The 18,021-nt window shown below is 48.2% G+C and overlaps 7 protein-coding genes across 9 annotated transcripts; 5 read left to right on the top strand and 2 right to left on the bottom strand.

The window, feature by feature from the left end:
* Positions 1-151: 151 nt before the first annotated feature.
* On the bottom strand, positions 152-1,386 carry FOIG_11907 (uncharacterized protein). The gene has a single exon (XM_031212574.1). It carries the CDS (start codon positions 909-911, stop codon positions 531-533), a length of 381 nt encoding a protein of 126 aa, XP_031057968.1. The 5' UTR covers positions 912-1,386; the 3' UTR covers positions 152-530.
* Positions 1,387-2,301: 915 nt separating this feature from the next.
* FOIG_11906 (uncharacterized protein) lies at positions 2,302-4,016 on the top strand. The gene is made up of 2 exons (XM_031212573.1): positions 2,302-2,721; positions 2,978-4,016. The coding sequence occupies exons 1-2, from the start codon at positions 2,524-2,526 to the stop codon at positions 3,305-3,307; spliced, it is 528 nt and encodes a 175-aa protein (XP_031057967.1). The 5' UTR covers positions 2,302-2,523; the 3' UTR covers positions 3,308-4,016.
* A 9-nt stretch (positions 4,017-4,025) lies between these two features.
* FOIG_11905 (molecular chaperone DnaJ) lies at positions 4,026-6,737 on the top strand. 2 transcript variants are annotated; one of them, XM_031212571.1, is made up of 3 exons: positions 4,026-4,565; positions 4,617-5,869; positions 5,925-6,737. In XM_031212571.1, exons 1-3 carry the CDS (start codon positions 4,392-4,394, stop codon positions 6,076-6,078), a joined length of 1,581 nt encoding a protein of 526 aa, XP_031057965.1. In that variant the 5' UTR covers positions 4,026-4,391; the 3' UTR covers positions 6,079-6,737. The 2 variants fall into 2 exon arrangements, with proteins under 2 accessions (XP_031057965.1, XP_031057966.1); XM_031212572.1 differs by having other exon boundaries at positions 4,617-6,737.
* FOIG_11904 (DnaJ like subfamily C member 8) lies at positions 6,044-7,439 on the bottom strand. 2 transcript variants are annotated; one of them, XM_031212570.1, is made up of 4 exons: positions 7,279-7,421; positions 7,177-7,220; positions 6,524-7,125; positions 6,044-6,472 (listed from the first exon to the last, which is right to left on the bottom strand). In XM_031212570.1, exons 1-3 carry the CDS (start codon positions 7,351-7,353, stop codon positions 6,600-6,602), a joined length of 645 nt encoding a protein of 214 aa, XP_031057964.1. In that variant the 5' UTR covers positions 7,354-7,421; the 3' UTR covers positions 6,044-6,472; positions 6,524-6,599. The 2 variants fall into 2 exon arrangements, with proteins under 2 accessions (XP_031057964.1, XP_031057963.1); XM_031212569.1 differs by having other exon boundaries at positions 6,044-7,125; positions 7,279-7,439.
* A 100-nt stretch (positions 7,440-7,539) lies between these two features.
* FOIG_11903 (ATP-dependent RNA helicase DBP10) lies at positions 7,540-10,619 on the top strand. The gene is made up of 2 exons (XM_031212568.1): positions 7,540-7,853; positions 7,901-10,619. Exons 1-2 carry the CDS (start codon positions 7,589-7,591, stop codon positions 10,327-10,329), a joined length of 2,694 nt encoding a protein of 897 aa, XP_031057962.1. The 5' UTR covers positions 7,540-7,588; the 3' UTR covers positions 10,330-10,619.
* Positions 10,620-11,378: 759 nt separating this feature from the next.
* On the top strand, positions 11,379-13,199 carry FOIG_11902 (uncharacterized protein). Its single transcript, XM_031212567.1, has 8 exons — positions 11,379-11,548; positions 11,593-11,642; positions 11,696-11,764; positions 11,791-11,941; positions 11,995-12,075; positions 12,138-12,265; positions 12,323-12,637; positions 12,689-13,199. Exons 1-8 carry the CDS (start codon positions 11,473-11,475, stop codon positions 13,043-13,045), a joined length of 1,227 nt encoding a protein of 408 aa, XP_031057961.1. The 5' UTR covers positions 11,379-11,472; the 3' UTR covers positions 13,046-13,199.
* A 3,565-nt stretch (positions 13,200-16,764) lies between these two features.
* Positions 16,765-17,626, top strand: FOIG_11901 (uncharacterized protein). Its single transcript, XM_031212566.1, has one exon. The coding sequence runs from the start codon at positions 16,966-16,968 to the stop codon at positions 17,266-17,268; it is 303 nt and encodes a 100-aa protein (XP_031057960.1). The 5' UTR covers positions 16,765-16,965; the 3' UTR covers positions 17,269-17,626.
* The last annotated feature ends 395 nt before the right edge of the window (positions 17,627-18,021 follow it).

The raw sequence follows: 18,021 nt of genomic DNA, 5'->3' as shown, positions 1-18,021 counted from the left end.
GTTCATGTTTCTCAAAATTAAGACATTTTTTGAGACTGATCAACTTTCTGAGCGCTAACAGGTCGCCTGACAAGAAACCCCGGGTTTTTCGCAATGATGCTTCTCCACAGCGGCTGATACATCTGGCTGGGGATTGTATTGGCTCGCATCCCCTCCGCCTGCAACTATTTCCTCAGGTATGCAGGTCCCTCCCCTATGTAAGCGGCCCTGATTAGCCATCTCCTTGTCCAAACTCTTAGACCTTATCTCAGGGACTCTTTATTGGCCGTGATACATGCAGACGCTGAGTTCCATTCACTCATGGAAATATCAAGATCAACGTAATGGATTGCGGAGTAGATAGGTAACCTGCAGGCTATGATCTGGAGTCCGGGGAAGATCCCTACACCTGGAGGTGCCCTATCTGTGAACAATCCGGTTCAATATACACATGGTGACACGAATTTCTTTTACAAACGTCTTGCTCAACACTCCCTGAGTTCCAGCTGGAGGGATCGCCCATGTCGTCGCACAAGACATGACATTTTGCCTCATGCATGAACTAGTAACACACAACACCGTGTCGAGTCTCTTCCCATCGAGTCTGATCGATTGCTCCTCGTGAGGCTGGAATTACGACAACATGCACGACCATCGGCCAATAGATTCAACAACGACGGAGTACGACGTATCCCGTTCTCGACCGAGACGCCATCGTCGGTGATCCTTCTGGCAAGTTGCAGTAGCCTTTCATCCTTGAGTCTGCATCTGTTGGGTCTGAACAGCCTATTCGGTGAGCCAGAAATGGAAAGCCAGGTTCCTGGAACGGCACTCCACGAACTAGCATTCATCGCAACCCAATAGCAGAGGACATTGAGATGTTTCGAGACGATTATGAGCCTAACAAATCTCTGGCTTGAAACCATAGCCATCAGCCAAAGTGATACTTTATCCACATGATTTGAGGGTCCTGCGTGTTGACAATGTGAATCGATCGGTAGTTACAGCGCTGTATTCCATGCGGCCGGATCACAAAGTGGAGTGATGGAGTTTTCTAGATCTCCGGTTCCAAGGCGATCGCTGAGGCTAAGACGGTGCCGCGCTTTGCGATGTACCAGTGACGAGTGATTGATTGATTGACTCACTAGCAGTCAAGCTTTACCGCGTGGGGGTGGTTTTTAGTCTGGACAAGGTCCCACATAGAATGGGCATATGGGAGTCTCGTGATGACCTTTGGGCTTAATGATCTGTAGCACTGGTTCATCAAATGTTGATGCCGTCGTTCCAAGATACCATGTGCTGTTAAGGCTGCTTAGCCCATGACTTCTGAGTGCTTCGGAGATTCTCCGTCAAACCTGGATCCTTGAGACTTAGTTGTTGTACCATGAAAGAAGGGCAGAAGGGAACAAAAGTCTTAGTACTTCATGGGCACACGATCAGTTCACGATGACGAGTTGTAGCGACATCGGTCCAGCTATAATGATGCAGTAACATCTCAATCGCATGCTCAAAGCCTACAACTGTGGTTCGAGCATCTAGATTGTCTTATGAAAGGAGCTGCTCCTAACATCAAGGCTCTTTTCACATTGAACTCAAGTTCAGCCCTTCGTTACCTCTTTGATTTCGGAATATTTCAATGAGGGGCACCGTTGAGTTTATGGAGCTCCTTAACAACGCAGGCCCCCTGCACTAACGAGTAACAGTAAAGGCTAAAAGGCAAATGGATGATCTACCGTCCAGAACGTTTGAAAGGGTTCTCAGGTGATTTATTTCCGCAGCTCCTTAGTTGATCTCTTCCTCTTTCTGCTGATGCTGAGGACCGATCTAAAATTATTTATATGGTTAGTAGTCAATTGATTCTTGTCCAGGAACCTTGGGAGTCAGTTTCACACTTCGGGGCTGGCCAGAATGGAATAACGAAAAGCCAGCCCGGAAAAGAATGGCCATTGTTTAAGTTATTATTTCTTTAAGCTTTCATTCTTTAATTATTAGGTAGGTATCTAATCGCTTTACTGACTTGAACTGGGCCGGGCAAACGTCGGGTTCGGGCTGCCGTAGAAATCGCAACTTTAAATATGTTCTTCCTTATAACTCCACCATATCGAGTCGTAACGATACATAGGACATTTCCTGTGATCGCAAAATAAATCCAGGTAAAATTTATCGACATAATAGAAGTTGCAAAAAAGTGCAAAAACTCCTTCGGGGACTCACCCCGAGTCTTCTGATCAGAAGTCAGACGCCAAAGGGGCTATTCCGCTTTTGTAGTGGAGGTTTCTACTTGCGAAGTAGCCAGCTGCCACGCTATTGCAGTGATAGTACTGGTAAGGCCGTCCCTAAGGTAGTACCTATCCACCGAAAAATAAGTGATCACGCACCGACTCCGGCCAACTCTTCTCCCGTCTCATTTCCTTCCACAAATCGTTGATCCTTTTGCTACTACCTATTCCATTATTATGTGATTGAATTTCTCCTCCCATTAGCCTCTCATTTTCCTGCGACGAGTCAATTTAACAACATCCACACATCTTTCAGCAGCCCATCATGCCTCCCGCGAAATCATCCCGTAATCACGACGACAAGGCGGACACACCCAACTCCAAGGAAAAGGGTGGGAATGGCCATACCTCAACGAAGATGCGTCGTAACGCCAGCCAACAGAACCATTCTCACCTTCGCGAGGTCCAAAATGCTACGGCCGCTGCTCCCCCTCAACCGCCAGCTGAGCCTTCTCCCCCTAGTGTTCGTCAAACCCCTCCGTTCCCCCTTGATCTACGGTCGCGCCCCGAGATGGTTGAAAGACTTCGAGCATACAACGACTACTAGAGAATACCTGAAGCACTGTATTGTCCGAGTATCTGCTTTATTCTGCCGTCCTGTAGCTCTCCTTCGCAAATTCAGCTTCAAGTCTCAATTATTTATCGAGCCACTTGTGCAACACTTCCCAGACTATGGTCGCTCTGATTCTGCATCAAGATGCTAACTAGTTTCCTCCCAGCTGCACTGGGCCTCCTTCGACCGAGATGTCCTCCATGCCTACCGTCGCGAGCATCGCCTGAACACACCGAGCTCATTCTCGAGCCCATACTGCCAATGGATCCTTTCGCAGCCGAATGGCATCGGCATCCATTCTCCAACGATGGTTCGACGCCGACAAGCTCGTCGCCAGAGCAAAGACCAGCTGGCACTCGCCGTGCGTAAACATTTTAATGGAATGGGCGTGCAAGAGAACGACGTAATAGTCGACTTTATTTACAAGATTCGTCACGATCCTAGTCGCATCTCCAAACCATACGCGGGAGGCAAGGCCCCGACTTTTGCAAAATAAGGGCGCTTATAAGCGATGGATTTTACGCAAGGAACGGTTACATTGGTATGGAGTTTTGGCGTTTCAACGCAAGCGTTACAGCACTTTTGCTTCCAGCGACCTGCGAATTTTCTTTTTACAAAGGGCTGCAAAGGCATACGGGCATGATTGCATTGCGCATACGGGGAGACTCACGACATAGACTTGAATGTCTTGCGCGGATTCAGATTACGTCATAAGGATACCACTTTAAGCAGAGCCGGATAATGGCTTTAAACTATGTTTCAGGGTACTCTGATACCCAAAGGTTCATGAAGGATTTAAGGACTATGCGAATACTATGGCACTATTATTCTCTTATATCTGTTTCGTTGTTTTGTTAACTGCGATTTTTTTTAAAAGTTTGTCAGTCATTAAAAATTGGACATTGGCGTTGCCTGGGAAGTTATCATGATAAGCCAGCAATTGATCATTAGCTCAAAATCTAACCCCTACTCAATAAAGAGGACAACCGAGGACATAATCACTTGTTCAAAGTCCATCCTGCACAGAAAATGACAAATGATCTTGCTGACTCACAACCACTCATGATCTGTCAAGAATCACGGCATTCTATAGCCTGTTCTCGGCTTCTCATGCATGATATTGAATGTTCGGCTAGTCGGGGTACTTTCGGCATAAGACAGCAGCCGATATCTTTGCGATGATATTCGAGTATTGAGTTTCTTCTTAATTTGATAGCTATATATGACATATAGGAATGATTCTAGACTTGAGATCATAAACTCTGACTATCCTACTAATTTTCTTGCCTGAACTCATCATAAAAGTTATTTCCTGAGCGAGCTGCTTTTTCATCGGCTTTCTCTGTTCCTGAATACATATTGACCAATAAGCTTCCGTGTATAGCGCAGCCGAAGCCGGCCGTTATGACGAAGCTGGATGCCTGAGGCTTGTCCATGGAAAAGTTCGAGATAGGTCTCGAAAAAAAGAGAAGCACGAGCTATTCCGCTAGTTGCTCGTGACGTTTCACTCTTCCCTCGTTGCACCTTTTGCATTTCTCTGTATTTTTTTTTTAGAGTCAGATGAATTCTTGCAGTTCAAGATGAATCCTAGTTTGATATCAAAGGCCGCCGCTCCTGCGCGTGTGCTGGCGCAAAATGCACCTAAGATTCAGTGTTTAAAGAAAGGTGCCCAGCTTCACACTGCGGCATGGCGGGCCGGCTCTCAAAACCAATCTTCTTTGAGGAAGAGGACTCGAGCTCCTTCAGCGAAGCGGGTGAGTAGGCCAATACCAATTGATAAAGTTTTACATTCTGATATGTGATAGTTGTTCCATGCTACAAATGCCGTCCAGCAGAAGGATCCTTACCAGGCTCTTGGTGTTAGTAAGAGCGCATCGGCCGGCGAGATTAAGAAGGCATACTACGGCCTAGCGAAAAAGTTCCATCCCGATACGAATAAGGACCCCCAGGCCAAGGATAAGTTCGCCGATATTCAATCCGCATACGAGATTCTGTCCGACCCCAAGAAGCGCGAGCAGTACGACCAATTCGGCGCCGCTGGCTTCGATCCCAGCGGGGGAGGTGCCCCAGGTGGTGGTGGCGGTTTCGGTGGAGGGCATCCATTCTCTGGCTTTGGAGGATTTGGTACACAAGGAGGATTCGGCGGCTTTGGCGGACAGGGAGGTTTCGGAGGTGGTGTCAACTTCGAGGATATATTTTCAGCATTTACCGGACAACAAGGCTTTGGCCGCCGTGGACGACAGCAAGCTCATCAGCAGGAGATCTTGGTCGGTGACAATGTCGAAGTTCAAGCTACTATCAGCTTTATGGAGGCGGCGAAAGGCACCAGCAAGACGATTTCGCTCACACCACTCAGCACATGCGGTACATGCAAGGGTAACGGCCTGAAAGCCGGCACATCGAGGAGTGCCTGCAGTGCTTGTGATGGAACTGGAACTCGAGTACACTTCATGCAGGGTGGCTTCCAAATGGCATCTACTTGCGGAACTTGTGAGGGTACCGGTACGGTTATTCCCAAGGGAGCTGAGTGCAAGACATGCTCAGGAGATGGTGTTGTGAGGGAGAGAAAGTCAATCACGGTGGATATCCCTGCCGGTATCGAGGATGGTATGCGACTTCGAGTTGACGGTGCTGGTGACGCGCCTGCTACTGGCCGATCTTCCGACCCCAATGCTCGTGGCCAGAACGGAGATCTATACGTCTTTATCCGAGTTGCCAAGGACCCCAAGTTCCGTCGAGACGGCTCCAACATTCTTTACACTGCCAATATTCCTCTTACAACTGCCTTACTGGGTGGCCATGCAGAGATCCCTACTCTGGATGGAACAGTCAATGTCAAAGTTGCCACTGGTACCAATACTGGTGACAAGATCACACTTCCTGGTATGGGAATGAAGCGTCTCGGTTCTCGACGTGGTGTCAACGGTGATCTCCGGGTCGAATACCGAGTCAGTATGCCCAAGTATCTGACGGCCAACCAGCGAACTATCGTTGAGTTGCTTGCCGACGAAATGGGTGATAAGACCGCCAAGCGTGTGATGGGCGTCGGTTCTTCAAGGTAAGGCACTGATTGCAGCCTGATCAATTTGAGCATTTGATACTGACCATTCAAGGGACCCAAATGACCCTGAATCGCACAAGAATGAGGGCTTCCTCAAATCGCTTTGGCACACACTGACCAATAATCCCGCTCACCAAAAGGCGGATGATGATTCAAGCGAGAATGACGGCTCAAGCAAGAAATCTGATGATAAGGATAAGAAATAAATAACTTCCGACTGATGATGATATGTATCATATACTGGGGGTATTATTAAAATTAGAGTGGGAGAAGCGCATTTGTTGGTGTTCAAAAGGTTCATATTTTTTGTATGGCGTCGGTGGAGGGTTATGATAGCCCAACTACTCATGTAGATCTGCCAACTACATCAGATCTGTTGTATACTAATCCTGTAGTATAGAAGAGGAGCTGGGAAGCTCCAACGAGGCCACTCTCCTCATTGAATTGCATTTCAAGTCACTTGAAGGCGCACGTTGGATGAATGATACTACGAATACGTCACGCGGTCTACGTCAATAATACACGTTCAGGTTGAACTTACCGTGCTGAAAACCGGCGTCTCCAGAGTCGAGTGAGGCATGAAACCTGGGGGCACCTTGTCTGACTTGATTAGAGTCCAAACCGTTCATCATAATTATTTAACTCACATACCAGCGCGACATTGTGTAGTGTAGCCGTGTCCCTTCGTGCTGTCTTCCCAATAAACTCCCGCGAAATACCAAGGTCTCTAGCCGATGGGCTTGAGCTTCTTCTTCTTTTTCTTCTCGCCACCCGATCCTTTCTGGAATTGTCGCCAGCTGCTGATCCGCTCATCCCGGGTGGCTTCCCAATCCTGTTCATGCTGTCGCTTGCGCTTACGCTCTTCCACCTCGGCATCAGTACGTCGTTGTTCACGACCTTCTTCCTGGAGCTGGGCTTTCATCTGGCGACGTCGGCGATGTTCGTTATCAATGAGAACATCTCGGGCCTTTGCGCGCCACATCTTTCGGAACTCTTCCGTCTTGAGCTCTTCGCTGTCCACCGTCCATTTGTTTTCACGAATAAGCAACATTCGAGCGTCCGCGATAGCTTCATCTAGTCGTGCACGGTGCTTCTCGTCCATAAGCTCTGTCTGGGCCTTCTTTAGCCGATCGAACGCATCTGGAGCCAGTGGATTCTTTGTTTTATCGGGATGGATGAGTAGAGACTTCTTGCGGTAAGTAACTTTAATGTCTGAGTCAGGGACACCAGGTTGGAGATCAAGAACGGCATAACTATGAGAAAATTAGATCTCAATGTAGAGAAATGACGGGGGTTTCACATACGCGTCGAGGCGAAAGGCCTTCAAGATGCGGTCAATCTCAGCATCCTAGAGGGAGAGTCAGCGGGAGTCTTGATGACTGATATAGTTGTCGCAAACAACTGACCTTATCAAATTCTTTGGCTTCAAGCTCAAGAGCATCGAGCGCGTCTTTATCTTCTTTCGAATCTTTGCTGGACATTATGGGCAATTGATCGCCTTCTAGAAGTTGAAATGATGAAGAACCAACAAGGTTGAAAGTGAGTGAAGGGTAGATTAATAGTAGGCGATAGGCAGTCGCAGCGCTGGAACAAAGTGACCCACTTATATGCCCCGCGAGATAAGATAACAGAAAAAATTATTGGAAAGAGAGCTACTGAGCCTGTTAGACTATCTTAATTCTGCATACATATTGCTGATATCAACGGCGAGTCACAATGCCACAACGCGGCGTCTCACCGACCCCTTCTGATGGGGAGATTGATATCTTTGGGTCGTTATACCCCGGCGACGGCGAAAACGAGAATGGCGGCAACGATGGCAGCGCGGACTTCGACTTCGACGGCCTGTTGAACGGCCCAGAGCCCGGCAACGATGACAACGACGAGGCCTTCATTGCCCTTCAACAGGCGGCTTCTTTTCGAAAAGCATCCAATCTTAAGGGTAGAACAGTCAAGAAGGGTGGAGGTTTCCAGGCAATGGGTAAGAATGGCAACATATGAGGTGAAGAAACTACTAATATCTTCCAGGTCTGAACAGCAACCTCCTAAAGGCCATTACACGGAAAGGTTTCTCGGTCCCAACTCCAATCCAACGTAAAGCCATTCCTTTGATTCTGGACAGAAAAGATTTGGTCGGCATGGCCAGGACAGGTTCCGGAAAGACAGCAGCCTTCGTTATTCCTATGATCGAACGATTGCGCGCGCATAGCGCCAGGTTCGGAACACGAGCGCTTATCCTTTCGCCCTCTCGAGAACTCGCGATCCAAACTTTGAAGGTTGTGAAGGAATTCAGCAGAGGGACCGACTTAAAGTGCGTTTTGCTTGTTGGTGGTGATAGTCTGGAGGAGCAGTTCGGATCTATGGCCGCCAATCCCGATATCGTGATCGCAACACCTGGACGATTCCTTCATTTGAAGGTTGAGATGTCTTTGGACCTTTCTTCTATCAAATACGTGGTTTTCGATGAAGCTGATCGCTTGTTTGAAATGGGTTTTGCGGCACAGTTGACTGAAATCCTTCATGCACTTCCACCTTCAAGGCAAAGTTTACTCTTCTCTGCGACGTTGCCTGCCTCTTTGGTTGAATTCGCTCGCGCCGGCTTACAAGATCCAAGTCTCGTGCGACTTGATGCCGAGACAAAGGTCTCTCCTGATCTCGAGAGTGCTTTCTTCTCTGTCAAGGGTGCTGAAAAGGAGGGATCTTTGTTGCATATCCTCCACGACGTTATCAAGATGCCAGTCGGAGCCCCAGTGAGCGCTGAGGACTCCGAAACAGGATCCAAGAAGCGAAAACGGGGTGCAGACGGTTCAAGCGGGAAGCCTACAGAACATTCCACGATCATCTTTACAGCAACCAAGCATCACGTCGAGTACCTCGCCAACTTACTGATTTATGCCGGTTTCGCTGTTTCCTATGTCTACGGATCCCTTGATCAGACTGCGCGAAGAATTCAGGTCGAAGACTTTCGAAGAGGCAAGACAAACATTCTTGTCGTTACTGATGTTGCTGCTCGTGGTATCGATATTCCAGTTCTTGCCAATGTCATCAACTTCGACTTTCCTCCCCAGCCCAAGGTTTTTGTTCATCGAGTTGGTCGTACTGCTCGAGCAGGCCAACGTGGTTGGAGTTACAGTCTCGTAAGAGATACTGACGCTCCTTATCTCCTTGACCTTCAGCTGTTCCTTGGTAAGAGACTTGTTATTGGTCAGGAGGCCAAAAACCCATCATTTGCAGATGATGTGGTTGTTGGCGCATTAAAACGAGACCCTGTGGAAGCTCAGGTAGAATGGTTTAACAAAGCTTTGTACGAAAGTGAGGACATCTCAGCGCTACGAGGAGTTGCTATCAAGGCAGAGAAGCTCTACTTGAGAACAAGGAACTCGGCAGCTAGTCAAAGTGCGAAGCGATCGAAAGAATTGGTTGGAAGTGAGGGTTGGACACAACTTCATGCACTCTTTGGGGAGGACGTTGATGGAGCTGAACAAGCACGAGCCAATATGTTGGCTAGAATCAGTGGTTTCAGGCCTCAGGAGACTATCTTTGAGATCGGTGGACGTCGAGACAAGGGAACTACTGAAGCTGCCGAAGTAATGAAGCAATTGAGAAAGAGAATTACGCCACGAAGGCAAACAGAGAAGAAGGATGACGACGATTTCGATGGCATTGATGACGATGTGCCAGTTGGTGCCGAGGTGGACGCCATGTCTGATGAAGATGAAGACCAGATGGATGTGGACGAGGCCCCTGAGGAGTCAGATGATGGCTTGGAGGTCACCGTATCCAACACCAACTCAAAGAAGGGACAGACGGATTGGCGAGACTCAGAAGTTTTCATGTCTTACACACCTCGAACATTCAACGCCGCCGAGGAACGTGGCTACGGCGTGTCGTCCGGTGGCCAGGACTCTTCCAACTTTGTGGAGGCTGCTCGTGGCGTGACCATGGATCTTACAAATGATGAGAACGCCAAGAGCTTCGGTGAGCCAACTCGCTCAAAGATGCGTTGGGACAAGAAGTCGAAGAAGTATGTGTCACGAGAGAACGACGACGACGGATCCAAGGGTGCCAAGATGATCCGTGGCGAGAGTGGTGTCAAGATCGCAGCCAGCTTCCAAAGTGGCCGCTTCGACAAGTGGAAGCGTGCCAACCGTCTCGGCAAACTCCCTCACGTCGGCGAGGCAGAACGTCCTGGCGGTGCGAACCATGTCGCCCACATTCCCTCTGGTGTCCGCTACAAACACAAGCAGGAGAGGGCACCAAAGGAGGCAGACAAGTACCGCGACGACTTCCAGGTTCGCAAGAAGCGTGTCGACGAGGCGAGAGAGAAGCGCGTGGGTCGTTTCCGCGATGGTATGGGAAGCAAGAAGGAACTCAAGGGCAGGGACGATATCCGCAAGGCAAGACAGGAGAAGGAGAAGAAGAGGCTCAAGAACGCTCGTCCTACCAGGAAGAAGTGATTTGTCGATTGCGGTGGCATCTACGCATGGCGTTTGGTCGATTTATAGAAAAAATAATGCGATTTGTTTCAACGGGTTTCTTTCAGCACTTCAGTGAGCTAGACTGTGTAGATATCTTGAGTTGAAATCGGGATATGTTGCCTTTTGTCACGGGCTAAATGAGCCAGGGAATCACAGAGTTCCGAGCCAAACACTGTTTCTTTGAGAATTCTTACCCCTGAGCATCAGGGTCCAATACTGGCTGGTACAGTCACCAACTGTGTTCTCCATATCAGCAACACATCGTTTTGTATTACGAAATCAAATGTCTTTGATTATAACCAACGTCGGCTTTTGCCATGGTTACCCTTCTAAAACTGTCTCTCTACAAATTCTTTCGTGGCTAGAATATCGGTGAATAGGAGACACACAGATTTGCATACCCTAGGGACACAGTGACATTACACAAGACGCTCGGCGAACCTCAAAACAGATAGCGATTTAACATCTAGCCATATGAATAGATGCAATATAGAAGTCTTTGAAGTGTATTAGAGTGCTCATCCAAGATTGGCCATTTGTATAGTTTTCACTGCAAGCCAACCTTACAATGGCAACAACCAACATCACCAACGCACACAACAGCGCGGAGCTTTATATTCGCCAAGCACAAAGAGCTGTCGTGAAACAGGAATCCTAACCAAAAAATACCTGTATCCCATCTTCGGCCCGGCAAGTTAATGCTACCCCAATCATTGTCCCGGAACCCGATCACGGATAGCTACATGAGCCAACACCTTGATAAACTGCTTTTTTAATATCCGTCTTCGCTTCGCTGACTTCTATCGGTATATTCTATGGGTATGGGATCTATCTCTGACTTGTTTGGCTGTTTTCGACAACAATTCGCTGCTGTTTGCCCTACAAGCTGATGGGATGTTATGCCAGCTTCCTCAGAGAACTCATCTATTCAGACCTCTTAAGTGCGGAGGACCACTCCTTGAAATTTTCAAAGGAGTATAAAGCCGAGTTGACCCCATTGATAATAAGAACCCCCTTAAAATCTGGATTTGCAAAGCTGTCGACCCAACGGACCAGAAGCGAGAATCCAAACGAATCTATAACAGAATTTCTAAACGAAAACCAGAACCTCAAGATATTACAATGAAAATCACAAAGAAGCAGAGGCTGATAGCCACAATATGTATATCTTTCTCGTTCTTTGCAGCTGAATTGGCTGGTAAGTCAAATATCATCTTGGGAACCCTAACTGACAGCATATAGTTGGGTTCTATACTCACTCCATCGCATTAATCGCCGATGCCTTTCACTACGTATGCAAATCCCTTATGAATCAAGATGGAGATGGATATCTGACAACAAACAGCTTAGTGATCTTATCGGAATAGTTGTCGCTCTGGTGGCGTTGATGGTAGGTTGCGGACCTGCATCTCAAGTGCCTTATTTAGCTTACCATGATAGTTGCAAGAACACACGAAACCAGCTCCACAAGGATACACATATGGATGGCACAGAGCAACGATACTAGGAGCATTCTTCAACGGAGTCTTTCTTTTGGCACTGGGGATCAGTATTCTAGTGCAGGCTGTTGAACGATTCGTTCATTTGACTCGTAAGTTCTCAGTTGATATACCGGATCACAATCAGAAGAAACTAACAAAATAGGCGTACAGCAGCCTTTCCTGATCATGATAGTTGGTTGCGTTGGTTTGGCACTAAACATTCTCGTACTATCCTTCCTTCACGGTGAGAAAAGATTCCATCCTCCTCTGATATTCGCGACAACACTCGCTGACTTACACCTTCAGAGCATGACCATGAACATGACCACCAGGGAGGTAGACGACACAGGCATGATGATAGACAACAGAGCCAGGAGACTATTGGATCATTAACTAACGAGGCAATAAGCGAGAGCGTGACAGGTTTGGCACACGTGAGTACAGCATTCCTACATATTATAGAGTCTCTAGCATTAACAATAGCTCAACAGATCCCCATGAACCACCATAATCATAGACACACAACCGTGTCTGTGAAGAGCCCGGGAAGGGACTTGGGTATGCTTGGCGTTTTCATTCACGTTCTGGGAGATGCCATCAACAACATTGGAGTCATCATTGCGGCAGTTCTGGTCTGGCAGCTCAAAGGAGAAGGTCGATACTATGTGGACCCAGCAGTGGGAGTCTTCATCTCACTCATGATTCTCCTGTCAGCTATACCGTTAGTCAAGAAAAGCGGCGCTATTCTACTACAAACTGCGCCTAAAGGCGTCAACCCTGAAGACGTCAAACACGACATTGAAATGGTAACAGCGTATAGCTCATTCTGTTCAGAGCCAAGACTGACAAGCATTTAGATCCCTGGCATCAAATCGGTGCACGAGCTGCACATCTGGCGCCTGGACCAATGCAAATTTGTCGCCTCTGCCCACATCGTCGTCGACAGTAGAACTGTCCAGGGCTTTGCAGACAAGGCTAAGATCATCATGAAGTGTCTCCACGCATACGGGGTTCACTCAGCAACCCTACAGCCTGAGGTTCTCGAAGCGAGCCCCGTGATCATGCCTGGCAGTGGCCCGGGGTCTCAGGGCCAGGCAACTTCGATTAGCGTATGCAGAACTCAACGGTCGCGAGGAGGCGAGCAAGAATGCCAGGTGATTTGCGGAAGCTCGTGTGATGGGCTGAGGTGCTGTGCGCCAGTACACCTTGAGTGATCGACGGCCTTGATGCTGTTTGCTACAGTCGTCCGAGCCTGAGGCGAAATGTGACGAGGAGGAGAGGGGTTTGAGGGGTTTGAGAGGGGCCAATTCGTGAAAGAAGTCGTAAAAGTTTATTCCTCAGTGGTTTTGTGGTCTCCCCCCCCCCACGCTAAGAGAAAAGGGATATCCCTGAAATGACTGTAAGCAACAAACAGACTGTGACTGTGATGCGGCCTTTTGCCGCCGCCGTGTTCAAGTGGCGTTTAGATTTAACTTAGTGGGCAAGGGCTTTTGAGTGATATGTATTAGTTGGCGGGTGAAGCCGGGGAAACTGTTGATGAAGCTTTAACATATGCCTCAAATAACGGGGTGGTGAATTGTGAATTGTGAGGATAGCGGGGTTGTAGTTCATAACTCGATGCTCACAATACAATGGAATGCAGCCAAGCCTCGACTGACACAACAAGTTTCACTATTAGTCAGGCCATTGCGTGTTGTTAAGCTGTGTTAACGTACTGCCAGCCACAGAGCAAAGGGACCTCGCGGCTGAAGTGATGTGATGCATTTTTTACTGGATCAAAGACCCATGACAGGATTGACAGTCAGCCTCATGATGGCATATGCACAAGTCACACCACTTGCTTCGGACCCTTGAAATGTGATAACGTGCTAATCTCAATGAGGAAAAGCTTATGAGCCACACATTAAGAGATCTGAGGCCAGCCACCATGATCCATCCGAGCATAGCATGCGAAAGCTAGGATGGCGATGATGGTGTTTTAACATGGAGTGTTGTGAGCGAGGGTTTGGCGTTACATTGATGCAGGCAGCCAAATTAAAGAAAATGGGTTTTGAAGGTAAGATTTTCAATGTTCACAGAAGTGACTTTACTGGGAGACATCTTGTGACAAGTCAGCTGCTCATTTCAGTGAGACGGTCAAGGGACGGCCCGCCCATCACTAGTCGACCCAGGCCAATGATGATGACAGACGTCGAACAAGACTCACAATGTCAAAGGCGACAGAGTAAGCGAACAGCTGCTATGCCACCCATCTCGTGACTCCGTGATGTGCTAAGAGTAACATTTGCCGACAAAGCATTAATAATGTTGCTCCCAATGGCCAAGATTCGCTGAAAGTTGTTCCTTGTGATCAGCCACGGTCAACCTTTGACCAGGATTATTCTGAGGTGGAAACACAGCTGTCTCTCTTGACGTGAACCGGTCTGCCAGGACATGCCTGACACACATTTGAGCGCAGCTGCAACCGTAATTTGGTGTGGGGAATTGATATTGATCAAGTTCCGATCGAGTAACCCAGCAAATCCGAGATGATGATCCGGATGCAATCTTGGGTTCCCAAGCACTCGGAGGACACAGCAGGGATTCTGGTTGGTAACCTCTCCAACCCAAGATGTGACCTGTAACAATCCATAGCAAGGATGAAATAAAAGCTCATGCGGCCGCTCCACGCGCGCCCGCCGGAATAGGGTGGTTCATCTCATTTCATTGTCAGGTCAAACAAAAGAGCATCTGCATCAGGGATCTTGAAGCAATCCCAAAGCTTCAAGGTGAATGGATGCCCCGTATCTACTGTAACTCGTTTGTTTACGCGGAGACGAGACAAAATACCAGTAACCGCCAAAGGCTGGTCAACTGCGGAGACTGGGGCTGTGGGTTAGGGCGGTTGCAATGTATGTACGAGGACCCTTTTTTTCTGCTGCAGCTCATAAGCTATGGTTACAGAAGCGAGTGCTGGGCGGTGAGATGGATGTTGAAGAGGAAGACAAGTGGAGTGGAGTTGTGAGGGTGGAGGTGGAGGTTTCAATATAGTTACACGTGATGAACGCCATGTTCGACATAGGTAGACCACAATACGTACAAGAGACAGTAAGTTATGGTTAGAGTTAAGGAGGGATGCATATATTTTGAAACCTGGATAGAACGATATGTCATTGCAAGACATCAATGGAGGGTAAACTATGCAGCTGGAAAGGGAGTTGACGAAGCAACTTCTAAGGAGACAACTAAGATGATAACAACTAAAACATCAGCCATGATAGTTTACTAAGAATGCAGCTATTCATATTATGGCTAGTCACTGCTGTAGTCGCTGGACTCTCAGACCGGCACTTGTGTTTGTTTCCAAAGATTGATAGTTAGCCATTTTCTCTGGCCCCATACACACAACATTACATATTGCACCAAGACATATGCTGCAGCCACAGAATACTGTATGAAGCCGAGCAGGGGAGGAAACAAGATTGAGACATGCGAATTGCCCAGATAGGCCACTCGTGTTGTTGACAGCTCATCTTGAGACATCAAGAAGGGTTATCAATTCCGTCGTCACTCTCATGTACCTTGATCATCATATCTTGAGGCTATTCAACAAGTGATCTGCAAGACAACTGCAGGCAGCCGGAAATTCGGACAGAAATTCCTCTTCACCGACAACAAGGCAATATCGCAAGTCTGTTAATGAATACGTACCTTGCCCTGCTGATAGTGATCTTTACCAACGTCACGGAAAATAACAGATATGTGGTTGCAGTGGCCCGCTAACGGGATGAAGATCGACAGTCCAGACCTCGTGTGAATGCCGCTCCGACATAGCCTCGACAGCCCCAGGTTGCTGATAGTGAACAAACAGGCCAGACCTGGACGATTCTATGAGAGTCGGTATCGAATTGTTGAGAATAATAGCGCGAACGTGACTCATTCGCCACGGGGTGGCCGTTGACCGTGCTCTTTCTTGTTCCTGTAGATCACTAATGGAGGGGAAGACACAAGCGACATAAGAGCCTCGAGGCAGCTTATCGCGGGGCATTTCGCGGCGGGGACATGACGATGGCGATGCAACCCCACGACGCATAGCATCATCCAATGGAATTAGACTGGCATTTGCTCTACGGATACAAACGTGCAAGTGGCCGTTAGGGCCGAGGCCTCAGACATAACACTAGCTAAATGTTTAGTTGCTTCTTAGTTGTCGGATTCTCTGGTGAATGAATAAATGATCTTTGAACCGAGCCCTTGAGCCGAGAAGAGTCCAAGAGATATCCGTACCTGAGCGTGGAGCATCATCTGTTCTATGCCTGCTCGGTAAAGAGGATCATTCGAATCGATCGAACCCGAAGACACGGTGATGGTACCTCGTGGCATGCTCAGCTCACATCCATCAGCATCGTGCTGCCTGCATCATATTCGCAAGGGGGGCCATTGGCATCAAGAAGGATCAGGGATTAGTCGGGATCCTCTTTGATTCAAAATTCCGATACTTTGACTGACCAGGGACTGGAACTAAGGAATAGGCGAATTCAAATCCGTACAAAGTTACACAGTAATGCCAGGCTTCTGGCTTGATCACTGGCATGGCAGTATGTCTTGGCAGAATGTCATCCAATGTCATGTAAAGGGGGCTCCCACGTCTTGATATCCTCAAAAGTTCAAGCGGAGGTATATCCGGCAATGCGAGTCAAGCGCTACGGATCGAGATGCCAATGGACACGGCGCGAGTCGAGCCCGAGTTATCCGTCGAGTAGAGTGATCCTACTAATTACGTACTGACTGAAGGATTCTACGACGGAGCCACCGGAGAATTTTTCTCTTCTCACGGCAGTTCGAGTCGAGTGGGTGAGAGATTTGGGGGGGGGGGGGGAAAGTACAGTAAATTGTGAGGTCGTTGAAAGACAAGCTCATCCTTCACACCACGAACAAACAAATTCGCATCCATCTCGGAGCCGACTGGTGGTTGTGCTAATTAAGTCAAGGACGTACAGCGCACACACACTTTTTCTCTTAAGTTGCATGTACAATAGCGTCATGTGTACGGCGCACGTTTTCTTGAACCAATAGCGCAGACGCCAACAGGTAGGCCAATGCTACCAGCCGATAGCGGCGGCTTGCAACTGCGCGCGTTGGTGATGGCAGTGTGATGACCAGAACAAGGGGTTGTGATAATCTCATACAAAATCCCCTTCCCCTGCCTACCCACATGTACAACTACAAGAACTACCTACCTTACATTACAGTTGGGCTGCGATCGATACGCGCAATTTTGAAACTCTCACCGGTCGATGCCTTATCGATGATCCATGTCGATGAATTCGCAGCTCGGAAACTGTTCGCTTACCGACTCGCTTCCCTTCAGTACCTGCTGTATCTCGAGTACAAGCCCGTCGAAGCAGAGCACGAGACAGCGGAGGACAGGGCAGGACAGGGCAGGGAGTTGACTTGACTGCGGCACCGTTACCCATGGCGTTCTTTAGCCGGCTTCTTGATGCTTGGCCTCGGCATGTCTAGCTTATACCGTAGACGCTAGTGTGCGCGATGGTTGCTGTGTTGAGGATTGGGCTGAGTTAGTTAGTTGTGGAAGTTGTTGTAAGAGGAGTGTCAAGTTAAAAGTTAACGTTGCTGCGTATTCGGACTTGTGGACGTCAGAGTCAGTCAGTGTTGTAAGTGTGTAGTAATTGCAACAGCGGAGAATTTGATAATGTACCCGGTGCTGTAAAAGACGTCCCAGCCTGGTCTAGGAGTCTATGAGTCTAGAGCACAAGCCATAGACATGTCAGAGCACACCTAGAGTTCCACTATCATGACCGTCACCATGGTATTCAATCAGAGGCCCTGACCTTGTCTGCCATGCTTTGAACCCCGGAGTTCCCATTGTCTATCTGTCTGCCTTGTGTCTTTTGTGTCTCGAGGGAGAAATAGTCAAAACAGTCGAGGTTGAGTCTTTCTTGTCCTGAGTAATGAATTGGGGCTAGATAATAGCAGTACTCAGAATACGTTGTGCTTTTCTCTTCAGATGTTGAGCCTCATGTAATGATTTCCAATGACCAAAATAGGAACGAATTCCTTCTCTTTCGTTTACTTGCTTGTGAGACGTGAGCTGCTGGTCTTGCTGCGACTCTGATCAAAGTATCAGTACTACACATCTACTGCAACTCTTTGGGCCTTGGCTGCTGGGAAGACCCTGGTCGGGACCCTA

Source organism: Fusarium odoratissimum (assembly GCF_000260195.1).
Source record: "Fusarium odoratissimum NRRL 54006 unplaced genomic scaffold supercont1.23, whole genome shotgun sequence".
NCBI classification, from domain to species: domain Eukaryota; kingdom Fungi; phylum Ascomycota; class Sordariomycetes; order Hypocreales; family Nectriaceae; genus Fusarium; species Fusarium odoratissimum.
The sequence above is the reverse complement of the archived record's forward strand: the minus strand, read 5'-3'. Positions and strand labels throughout refer to the sequence as shown.

Bases quoted from the DNA above. Each gene is read 5' to 3' on its own strand.
- FOIG_11907 (XM_031212574.1), bottom strand. From the start codon at position 911: ATGGCTATGGTTTCAAGCCAGAGATTTGTTAGGCTCATAATCGTCTCG.
- FOIG_11906 (XM_031212573.1), top strand. From the start codon at position 2,524: ATGCCTCCCGCGAAATCATCCCGTAATCACGACGACAAGGCGGACACA. The intron at 2,722-2,977 runs GTTCGTCAAACC...GTTTCCTCCCAG, and splicing joins CTGAGCCTTCTCCCCCTAGT to CTGCACTGGGCCTCCTTCGA.
- FOIG_11905 (XM_031212571.1), top strand. From the start codon at position 4,392: ATGAATCCTAGTTTGATATCAAAGGCCGCCGCTCCTGCGCGTGTGCTG. The intron at 4,566-4,616 runs GTGAGTAGGCCA...GATATGTGATAG, and splicing joins GAGCTCCTTCAGCGAAGCGG to TTGTTCCATGCTACAAATGC. The intron at 5,870-5,924 runs GTAAGGCACTGA...TGACCATTCAAG, and splicing joins ATGGGCGTCGGTTCTTCAAG to GGACCCAAATGACCCTGAAT.
- FOIG_11904 (XM_031212569.1), bottom strand. From the start codon at position 7,353: ATGTCCAGCAAAGATTCGAAAGAAGATAAAGACGCGCTCGATGCTCTT. The intron at 7,221-7,278 runs GTCAGTTGTTTG...CTCTCCCTCTAG, and splicing joins AAGCCAAAGAATTTGATAAG to GATGCTGAGATTGACCGCAT. The intron at 7,126-7,176 runs GTATGTGAAACC...ATTTTCTCATAG, and splicing joins AAGGCCTTTCGCCTCGACGC to TTATGCCGTTCTTGATCTCC.
- FOIG_11903 (XM_031212568.1), top strand. From the start codon at position 7,589: ATGCCACAACGCGGCGTCTCACCGACCCCTTCTGATGGGGAGATTGAT. The intron at 7,854-7,900 runs GTAAGAATGGCA...AATATCTTCCAG, and splicing joins TGGAGGTTTCCAGGCAATGG to GTCTGAACAGCAACCTCCTA.
- FOIG_11902 (XM_031212567.1), top strand. From the start codon at position 11,473: ATGAAAATCACAAAGAAGCAGAGGCTGATAGCCACAATATGTATATCT. The intron at 11,942-11,994 runs GTAAGTTCTCAG...CTAACAAAATAG, and splicing joins ACGATTCGTTCATTTGACTC to GCGTACAGCAGCCTTTCCTG. The intron at 12,638-12,688 runs GTAACAGCGTAT...ACAAGCATTTAG, and splicing joins TCAAACACGACATTGAAATG to ATCCCTGGCATCAAATCGGT.
- FOIG_11901 (XM_031212566.1), top strand. From the start codon at position 16,966: ATGACCAGAACAAGGGGTTGTGATAATCTCATACAAAATCCCCTTCCC.